The sequence below is a fragment of the Contarinia nasturtii genome, unplaced genomic scaffold (genome assembly GCF_009176525.2).
Source record: "Contarinia nasturtii isolate CC-2019 unplaced genomic scaffold, AAFC_CNas_1.1 Cnas_scaffold_1371, whole genome shotgun sequence".
Classification (NCBI taxonomy): Eukaryota; Metazoa; Arthropoda; class Insecta; order Diptera; family Cecidomyiidae; genus Contarinia; species Contarinia nasturtii.
Genome location: NW_022198708.1, coordinates 63121 through 73480, shown reverse-complemented (window position 1 = coordinate 73480; position 10360 = coordinate 63121). Strand labels below are relative to the sequence as shown.

The following is a 10360-nucleotide window of genomic DNA, read 5'->3' as shown; positions in this document are numbered from 1 at the left end:
GATTTTCAAATCAAACTCAATATGCTAGACGGGTTAAAGAAAATTTCCGCCAAATTTCAAAAGCTTCAACAATGACTTTGGAAAAGAAAGAAGTTCATTTTTAAATGAAAATCGATGTTTATAACGAAATAATTTTTACTTTATTACTAAACGCTTTTATTGAAATTTGTTTGCTTTACAATATGTGCATTTTTCTCTTCACCTTCACATTTCTTTGTTTTTTATATAAATTCTAAGGATTTGTGGAAAATCTATTTGCGTGGTGGCACTGGTGCGCCAATTTCACGTAATCGATCGAGAATTTCAGCGGTTGGTAATCCATGTTCAATATTATAATCGTATGCTTTTTTCAATCGAGATCCTTCCTCGCCGAAATAATCGTATAAATCCCGACCGAGCGCTTCATCGATATCATTTTCTTCTCGCAAAATGCAGAAATACACTAGAAAACTAGCCAGACTGATCGTCACAATTTCTGCTGAATATTTTGGTCTTTCGGGTGGAGCTGGTGTAACGCGAACTCTCTCAGCTGATGTGCCAAAAAAGTCCATCGGTTTATCGCTTTTTATAGCATCGCTTTCGCTTTTCTTTTTAAAATATCGAACTGGCACAACATTTCGCACATTTTTTACGCTGAAATTAAATTAGAGATTTGTTTTTTTTTTTCATCGATTAATTGATGAATGACCAAAAATAATAATAATATAAAATTGATGAATGACAGATATCTCCGCTCGATATATTTGCAATGAACTGATTGGACGATATCAGTTGATATTTTATTTAATAAGTAGATTTGACTCACCTCAAAAGATATCGACTAAATCCCGTAAACGAAAGCTTCGAAACACGATTCATTTTCACTGAAAATGTTCTAAAAGATTTCGTTTATTCGGAAAAATTTCAAAGTCGCATGCATTTCACAACTTCGATTATTTTTTCTACAAATGTCATAAATTGATTGCGGTTGATTCACATTGGAATGGCCATTTCGAATGTTTATTATTTAAAAGTTCCGGCAATATTTTTAAAGCAAATTTTCAATCGAGAAAAAAATGATTTAATTTGACATGAGTAATATGATTAAAGTAGATTTATTACACACATAAATGAAATAAATAATTCATAATCAAAACGTTTATTGATGATTAAACATGTCAGTTTCTGGATGTTTCTTCATTTGTTCAACGCACATTTGAGGAAATACAGTGTGTTTGCGCGATTGCAAGTCTCGTTCACACGTTCGCTGTTCTTCGTATGTTGCCCGTTTAACAGAAATCAAGTTAAACGAATTCGCCGCAAAGGTAGTAGCCTTTTTTCATTGCTCTTTACATAGACATCATTTTGTTATTTTTTTCATCGTGTTCGTCGTTCATCGTAGCCATACTCAAACAAGTCAACAAGAGCGAGAGAAAAAAGAAATTATAAAAGGATCTAGAATAAATAACGACTACACGGAAAACCGAAATAGAAGAAAATCGAGGCTGTTCATTTCTCTTTTTTTTAATTAAATTTTCATTGCTTGATTTGCGTGCGCGAATTTTGTACACGACAAACACGAAACACTATACAGAGGAAGAGAAAAAAAATCCAAAGGGAATCAATCATCGTAGATCATCGTGTAAATTGGAGCTGAGTGAATCAATGTAAGAATCATATTTTATCCAACATCGTGAAATTAGAATCTGTTAGCGTGAATTAGAATTTTAAAAGAACCGAAACGGAAAATTACAAAGAACTTACACATCGAACTCTGTTTGTTAGTGGTTTCTTTTATAAATGAAGTTAAAGTAAAAAATAAAATAACATTGCAGTGGTACGCACAGGTTGATATTTTGACGGAAGAAGAATATTATCTGCGAAAGACGAGCACAACGGAAACAAAGGGTGGAATTCAGCTTAAGTCGACCATCATAAACGAAATATGAATGCAAAAAAAGATATAAACAGACGTGTGCAAGTGATACAAGCAAAGAAAAAGCGTCATAAGGCCAATAAGAAGAAGGGTCGGAATGTTGCCACCACCGTACCAGTGACCACAAATACGATTGCCACCGCTAATAATACCGTAATATCAGCAACAACAACAACACCGCTGACCGACAATGAAAAAGATATGTTCGATTCGAATGTGAATGATAGCGTGAATAGTGTGCACGATGAAACAATTGACAATGGCATAACAAATATTGCGAACAGCATTCTCAATAATATTGAAAACATAAATTCACTATTAGGCAAAGAAATCACGTATTCCACTGTCAATCATCATCAGGAGCCACAATTGCAGCAACCCGAAGTGAAAAGTCTCGATCCATCGAATAGCTCTTCCAATGAAACGATAGGCGAGCACGAGGATTTGTATACCAGCGAAGATGAGGAACAGGAGAACCGTGAGGATTATTGTAAAGGTGGCTATCATCCAGTTAAAATTGGCGATCTATTCTTGAATCGTTACCATGTAACACGGAAATTGGGCTGGGGTCACTTTTCAACGGTATGGCTGTGCTGGGATTTGGAAGATAAACGTTATGTAGCGCTTAAGATCGTTAAATCCGCTCATCATTTCACCGAAACGGCAAAAGATGAGATTAAAATATTGAAAGCTGTGCGTGATAGTGATCCGACAAATCCTCGACGCAACAAAACTGTGCAATTGCTTAACGATTTTAAAATATCGGGCGTCAATGGTACACATGTTTGCATGGTGTTCGAAGTATTAGGCCACAATTTACTTAAGCTTATTTTAAAATCAAATTATCGTGGTATACCATTGCCGAATGTGAAGTCAATAATCAGACAAGTGCTTGAGGGTCTTGACTATTTGCACACCGAGTGTCAAATCATTCATACGGACATTAAGCCCGAAAATGTTCTCATTTGCGTTGACGATGGATACATCAGGAAGTTGGCATGCGAAGCAACTGAATTGCATGCAATGGGTATGTAACAAACTATAATCACTTAAAAATTAAAATTCCATTACGGAAGGGTGGATATCCTTTCCTTTCCTTTCCTTTGATTTTTTTTCTTCATTATTTTTATATTCTGTGGTTTTTCCCTCCCCTCCCTGTCGCAGGTCTTAAGCTTCCATATTCATTGATTAGCACAGCACCAAAAGAGTTTCAAGAGCAACCCATCACATCCAAAATGAGCAAAAATAAGAAGAAAAAATTGAAGAAGAAAGCCAAACGACAATCCGAACTCATTAAAAAGCAGTTGGAACATATTCAGCAGCTCGAATCGTTGAATGAAAAAACCGAAGACAACACAAATGGCGATGGTGAAAATGGCACTGCCGATGATGACGATGACAATACACCCGACGAACCAGAAATTAGCAATAATGATGACTCTGTGGAGAGCGTTACATCCGCAACGACTGGTTTAGTTAATGGAATCTCATCAAAATCTGACTCAGAGTTTGAGGTAAATAATACGAAAATAAAAAAATTGGTTGTCTTTGATTTCATTTCATTTCATTTATGGTTTCACGTTTTCACTTTCTCTTTTGTTTCGCTGCAATGGCATTAACCATTTCAGACTAGCAAAAAGTTAAGCAAAGGTCAAGATGACGAATCGGAGGATAAAAGTAAGGATAGCTCTTCAAAGTCCAATGAGAATTGTAGCGAGGGTAATGCAAAATCAAGCAAATCAAATACAACAAAAACATCACCAATCGCCTCAAATCGAAGTTCGAAAAATGGCAGCAATGGCAGTTTTGTTGGTGTTGGTGTTGGTATTGGTAGTGGTGGCGGTGCAGGTGGCTGCGGCATTGGTGGCAAATTAAAAATTGAAGATAACAATGCAATAAATAAGAAATTGTCGGTGCCGCCCAAAGATCCAGCATTTGAGGTGTGTGATATTGAAGTGAAAATTGCCGATTTAGGAAATGCGTGTTGGGTGCACAAGCATTTCACCGAAGACATTCAAACGCGACAATATCGTTCATTGGAAGTGATTCTTGGTGCATCGTATAATGTATCAGCTGATATTTGGAGTACAGCGTGTATGGCATTTGAATTGGCTACCGGTGACTACTTATTCGAACCGCATTCGGGTGAAAATTATTGCCGTGATGAAGATCATATCGCGCATATTATCGAATTGCTGGGACCAATTCCAAAAAAGATCATATTGTCAGGCACATTGTCACATTTTGTGTTCAATAAAAAAGGTGAACTACGGCATATAACCGGTTTAAAACCATGGGGATTGGATGAAGTGCTGATTCAAAAGTATGAATGGTCAGTGGAAGATGCAACACAATTTGCCGATTTTCTACGACCAATGCTTGAATTCGATCCAGATAAGCGTGCCACGGCCGCTCAGTGCTTGGAACATGATTGGTTAAAAATCAGTTAGAACACTGCTTAAAGCAAAAGCAACAACAAAATAAAAATAACACAAAATAAAGTAAAATAATGAAACACTCGTGTGCGAGTATAACTCTCTGTTGATTTCATCGATTAGTCATGTTGTTAGTTGGACTTGTCCATTCCCAGCGAAATAATTGTATAATCTATGCCTCAGTGTGATTTAAACGATCATCCGTTAAGACGATAACAATATTTAAACAAGAAAAAAAAAACACATTATTTAAATGAAAAACAAACAAAATAACTTAAAAAAATGACGAACGAATTAATCGACGAGACAAACCAAAATTATCTGATAATAACTCACTTCCTGCTTGATTTGAATTTTCACTCCTGTTTTGATTTTATTTGATTATAGTTTTTTTTAGTAAAGAGAGTGGAATAGAGCGAGAGAAAAGATTTGAAAATTGTCGCCTGAAAACGACTTACACGAAAAGAGACAAGAGATGAAGAATAAAAAAAAATACACACACAAACATTGAAATTGTAAATGCGAATGCAAATGCACATTCAACACAAAGTAAGATATTAGAATCAATAAATTCAATTCACCGTGAGCTGTTTGTGAGCAACGTGGCATTAAAAACATTTTAATTAAAATTAACAAACAAAAAAAAAACCACCAGATCAATTTTATTATAAACACTTATACACACAGTGCATCATACTAATGTTAATATTAAATTGACGCCCAAATAATCAGCCCACACTGTCATATCAAATCACGTAATTTAACGTAATTTATTATTACTATTAATCTTTTATTATTATTCATATTAGTGTTTTTTTCTTTCTTTCGTTCTTTCATTCTTTTCTCCATAATTCATTTTTCCGGTTATCCAAGTTGAGAGACAGTGAATATATATTGATTCACAGGTGCAGGCATTGGTTCTCTATTCAGAGTTCGAATGTTTATTAACTTGGCATTCAAACGGCACAACATTATGAAAATTTGTGTATATTCCATGTAGTCGACCAATTTGAATTTGGATTTTTTTTCTAATATGCAATCCATTTCGGATATAGTTTTTCTTTAACTTACGTGTTTGCGTGACATCCACTTTAATAAGCAATTGAAATGAGAACGAAACTAAAAGCAACAACAAAAAAACTCCAACACACACACACACACACAAAAATTATCGAAAATGAAATCCGAAATAAGAAAATACGTATATTCACAAAATATTTCACCTTTGATTAACATAAGAAAAAAAAAATCGAAAGAAAAAAGAGAAACAACAACATTTACAAATAAAACAGGAACAAAGAAAAAAAATCCTTGCAACACAAAGCCAGTGAATAAATTCACAGTAATTTCGATGTAATCATGAATAATAATTATTGTTTTTCTGTTGGAAAATGAAAACATTGTTTTCGAATTGTTCAGTACATATTGATCGAAATGAACGCATGCATTTCGGTCGATTCTTCTATTTTTCCCCCTTTTTCTCTCTACTCAATGCTAAAATCAGCGCAACACATCAACTACAAAATTAAGAGTAAGAAATAAATTTGCTTATCAAATTGTAAAAGTTCCACCAAAACTGACTTAAATTCTTTTTAAGGAAGAGAAAAAAAAGAGTTCAATTCTGTTAATCATTTTAGTCGATTTGTTTTTTAAAAAAAATTAATTTTAAAATTTATGATATTATAATTTTTAAAAAATACAACAAACAACAAAATCTAAATTATGATAGTTATAGCAAAATACAAAAAAAAAATTATGTCAAAGCCATCATCCTCTCGTGTAATAATAGATTTAACATCCCCATACCCATATTTAAAGAAAAAAAATTAAAAAAATACACATACACACATATACACAATAAATTAAACAACAACAACAAAAACCAAACCAAAATTAAGCAAAGTTACGTGGCTGAAGAAAATGAGTTAATGGAAAAACAAATATTGAACTCAAGAGTAGTGATTTATTAATTGAATGAGATAAATACAAACCATAACACTCATATTATTATAGTTGATTCGTTAAAAATTTAGGTAAATTGCAAAGAGAAATGAAAGCAAACAATAAACAAAATGAATAAAAAAAACTACAACAAAAATAAATAAATAAATATTGAATCAAATAAAACTGAACCATATTACACTAGAAAAAAAAGTCTATTTGAACAACCCAATCCAAAACAAAGAGAACCGCATCAAATGAATGTTATTTTAATGCAAATTCGAATCGATTATTATTGTTGAGACGATTATGACAACGCTTCAATTGAAGTGAGCATTACATTTTGCCGATATATATTGATCAATCGATATCGCTCTGTACAAATTAAAAAAGAACACGAATAAGATGAAGATAAAATGATTACGTGCAGTACTGTCTTTTTTTAGCATTATTTATCGGTTGCTGGTAAAATTTGATGAATGTTTGTCACTATGCTCAGCACTGTAATGAAAGAAGCACCAACCCCCTAACATGATTCTATCTATTTTTTTTTTGGTTTCCAATTAATGTTTGCACGAAAATGTGTAATTTTATATAATTCCAAACGCTTATTACTAACTTAAAAATCACATTGAAAAGGTCTGACCCATATTGTAACAAATAAAATACTTTACTTCCTTGAACTGAAAAGAGAGACGCAAATTTTATAACAAAAAAAAAACCATCAAACATACCTTGATAAAATGAAATCTTTATTTGCATTGGGACACATTTTTTTACACATTATTTAACATTTTTGTGACATTGTACAGTGCCTAGAAAACCCATTAATTCGGCATTTTAAAAAGTAAGAAAAACACAATCAATAATAATTTCGAAATATAGAAAATGTCATTGTTGTGCGTGTTTTTCCTTGATTCATTGAAAAACACCAAGGGTCATAATCTTCATCAAAGTGAGAAAAAAAATCCCTAAAACACAACTTTCATGTACATAAATGAGATAAAAACAAACCTGATTTATTAAATAAATGAAAATCGTATACAACAACATATAAACAAAAAAAGACCGAAAATTCGATTTATACATTTTAGTGTGATAAATAAAATATTATTTCAATGAAACCACATTTTGGACAGTTTTTTTCCCTTTCATTTACCAAATTATTGAGTTTTTTTTTTATTAAGGAACATCTTTCGTGTGATATTTTTATACGGCAGGAATGCCAAAAAAAGTCTTTTCGGGAAGTGTTCCGGCGTTCATCCAGCAGAGCTACGGTGAAATTCAATATTATAATAAATGGAAGCTTACATTCTAATTGAAAATGAAAAGATGGCACACTAATCGATTATTTAAATCAATGAACCGAATCGTAATGAGAAGTATTCATACGCAATATCAATCATATACTGCACACACCGTGACCAAACTGGAAAGTGTCAGCCAAAGGTAGTTAAAAATGATTTTAATTTTATCCGACATGTTTGTGAAAAATTTCCATTAACATAATAGTTCGAAATTGGTATCAATAAAAGTGTAAATGCATAAATGAAAATAAAATGTCGTCACACTCCGTTAAATATTAATATTGTACGAAAAACAGACGGAAAAATGCAACACGCGTCTACCATGTATTTCAAATATTTAATTTCAACGGATATTTGCAATTGACAACAAAATTCACTTGAGAAACATTGTAAGCAAGCGGAAAGTTTTCTTTGTCTCCATTAAATTGTTATCGATTTAATTAGTTGATTTGTGTGAATGATTCGATCAAAAGTTTAAAGCATCTTTTGTAGCATCGACACACTACACGATAGTAGTATAACAGTAGCACATAGTATGTATACATTAATAACAGACAATGAACAATAAACTCGGTATACATGTGTATGTGTGCGTTGTATTCAACTTGAAGCGATTTAGCTCGTGAAAAAAGCCATTGGCTTCATAGTTCAATGTATTATTTATATGTTTATCTTATCTTATCTCTAATGCAATCTATTTTCAGCATTACAAAATGTCAAAAAGTTATATGCGCTTACATGCAGCTGTGTCAGTCTATGACAATCAAAATAAAACTCCAAACCATACACAACCTAATACAATTTGTATTGGAAAAGGAGTATTTAATCGTATATTGAAAGCGCAAAACGTTCTACAAAATATAAAGGAATTAAGCATTTTGAATCAGAGATGAGTTTCGCGGTATTGGGTGCAGGTGTTTGCGGTCTATCGACGGCTTTGGAGGTACAGAATAAATATCCAAATTCAAAAGTCAGTTTGATCGCCGAAAAATTTGGTCGAGATACAACGAGTGATGTAGCTGCTGGCATTTTTCGACCGGGACCCAGTTTCTCCGGGCCAAACGAGACAGTTACAAGGTTCGCACCAATTTTAATTCTTCACATTATTCAAACAGCGGCATCAATATGACTATACGAATTCGTTGCGTCGCTAAATATAGACTATCTAAGGTAGTAAATTATCCAGTGCCTAGCCGACTTAATTTGATTTCAATGTTATCACGTCTATAGTTAAAATACACACTCATCAAAGAAATCAATAATTATTTAACCATGCAAATGATTCATTATTAAACGGATAAACCTTCATAGAGATTTTTTATCAAACATTTATGTTGCTGATCATTTGTCGCTTTACTATCTTTATATTTTTTGTTTATTCCAATGGACCAGAAAATGGATGAATGATTCGTATGCATATTGGGACAAACTTCGTCTAAGAGAGGATGCTTCGTTGTCGGGTGTCACGCAATTATCGGCATACGTTTTTTCGAGCACCGACCCATCGATCGTTCGAAATCATTTTCTAGAAGGCTTATTACCACTATACCGACCATGTACTGAAGAAGAATTAAGCATTTGTCCAGGTGATTGGAAATATGGTTCATTTTTCACCACAGTTTTGACAGAGTGCCGACTCTGGCAGTCATGGGCGCAAAGAAAGTGTGTTTTTTATTTAATTATTCGTCAATATTAAAAACCAAATGAGATTTCTTTTCACAGATTCGAGCAAAATAATGGAAAAGTTGTACAGAAGCAAATCACAAAATTGACCGAATTCAATGGTAAAAAATATGATGCAGTTTTTAACTGCACTGGCTTGGGCGCACAAAAGTTATGCAATGATGTTAAAGTGGTGCCGATTCGCGGTCAAATAATCAAAGTCCGTGCACCATGGGTGAAAACAGCTTTTTATGCCGACTACGATACATATATTCTGCCCGGTTTTGGTGGTATTGTCACGTTGGGCGGAACAAGAAGTTATGAAAGTTATAACATGAAAATTGATAAATACGATTCACTTTCGATACGTGAACGTTGCGAAGCATTGGTGCCCAGTTTGGCCAAAGCAACCGTTGTTCGTGAAGCAGTTGGATTGCGGCCATATCGTAGTTCTGTGAGGGTCGAACATGAATTGCTGAAGGATTCATTCGGACAACCACTACGAGTTATTCACAACTATGGACACGGCGGCTATGGCGTAAATAATCACACAACAGCATTTAGACATCGAATATGATTATTATTACTATTTTTTTCAGGTGACAACAAGTCCCGGCACCGCAGCCTATGCAGTTCATCTATTTGGAGAAATGCACCGTAGCAAACTATAAATCTCCGATTTTTCAAACAAAAATCCATCAAAAAGAGATTCAAATGATATCCAAAGAGAAAAACGCAAAAATATAATTCAACGAAATAAATTCCATATTTAAATTGTAAGACAATAACAAATTGTAGGCTATGTACAAAAAAAAAACAAAAACCAATATATTTGACATACATTCACCAACACATAGAAAGGCACCATATGACAGCGGAGAGTATAGGTTGGATGACATTTGGTTTTGTTTTTATTTTAAATGAAAATATTGACCGTAGTGTGGAGTAAAAACCAAATTTTATTCGTTTAAAATAAAATTCAATCTACGATTTTGCTTTATATCGAATATCAAACATATTTTTAATGGCGAATACAAAAAGAAAGAGTTAATAAAAAAGTAGATAAATTTCAATCCATCCTAATCATAATCAAATACTAA

General features: G+C 33.2%; 3 protein-coding genes across 3 annotated transcripts; 2 read left to right on the top strand and 1 right to left on the bottom strand.

Moving 5' to 3' along the window:
* Nucleotides 1-132: 132 nt before the first annotated feature.
* LOC116345616 lies at nt 133-958 on the bottom strand. Its single transcript, XM_031775096.1, has 2 exons — nt 806-958; nt 133-633 (listed from the first exon to the last, which is right to left on the bottom strand). The coding sequence occupies exons 1-2, from the start codon at nt 856-858 to the stop codon at nt 252-254; spliced, it is 435 nt and encodes a 144-aa protein (XP_031630956.1). The 5' UTR covers nt 859-958; the 3' UTR covers nt 133-251.
* A 362-nt stretch (nt 959-1320) lies between these two features.
* LOC116345615 (SRSF protein kinase 3) lies at nt 1321-5997 on the top strand. The gene is made up of 4 exons (XM_031775095.1): nt 1321-1646; nt 1815-2942; nt 3080-3429; nt 3544-5997. Exons 2-4 carry the CDS (start codon nt 1925-1927, stop codon nt 4363-4365), a joined length of 2190 nt encoding a protein of 729 aa, XP_031630955.1. The 5' UTR covers nt 1321-1646; nt 1815-1924; the 3' UTR covers nt 4366-5997.
* A 1849-nt stretch (nt 5998-7846) lies between these two features.
* Nucleotides 7847-10267, top strand: LOC116345632 (D-aspartate oxidase). Its single transcript, XM_031775133.1, has 5 exons — nt 7847-7987; nt 8303-8675; nt 8991-9260; nt 9321-9798; nt 9860-10267. The coding sequence occupies exons 2-5, from the start codon at nt 8488-8490 to the stop codon at nt 9929-9931; spliced, it is 1008 nt and encodes a 335-aa protein (XP_031630993.1). The 5' UTR covers nt 7847-7987; nt 8303-8487; the 3' UTR covers nt 9932-10267.
* Nucleotides 10268-10360: the final 93 nt, after the last annotated feature.

Bases quoted from the DNA above. Each gene is read 5' to 3' on its own strand.
- LOC116345616 (XM_031775096.1), bottom strand. From the start codon at position 858: ATGAATCGTGTTTCGAAGCTTTCGTTTACGGGATTTAGTCGATATCTT. The intron at 634-805 runs GTGAGTCAAATC...ATTTAATTTCAG, and splicing joins TTTAGTCGATATCTTTTGAG to CGTAAAAAATGTGCGAAATG.
- LOC116345615 (XM_031775095.1), top strand. From the start codon at position 1,925: ATGAATGCAAAAAAAGATATAAACAGACGTGTGCAAGTGATACAAGCA. The intron at 2,943-3,079 runs GTATGTAACAAA...TCCCTGTCGCAG, and splicing joins AACTGAATTGCATGCAATGG to GTCTTAAGCTTCCATATTCA. The intron at 3,430-3,543 runs GTAAATAATACG...TAACCATTTCAG, and splicing joins AATCTGACTCAGAGTTTGAG to ACTAGCAAAAAGTTAAGCAA.
- LOC116345632 (XM_031775133.1), top strand. From the start codon at position 8,488: ATGAGTTTCGCGGTATTGGGTGCAGGTGTTTGCGGTCTATCGACGGCT. The intron at 8,676-8,990 runs GTTCGCACCAAT...CCAATGGACCAG, and splicing joins CCAAACGAGACAGTTACAAG to AAAATGGATGAATGATTCGT. The intron at 9,261-9,320 runs GTGTGTTTTTTA...TTCTTTTCACAG, and splicing joins CAGTCATGGGCGCAAAGAAA to ATTCGAGCAAAATAATGGAA.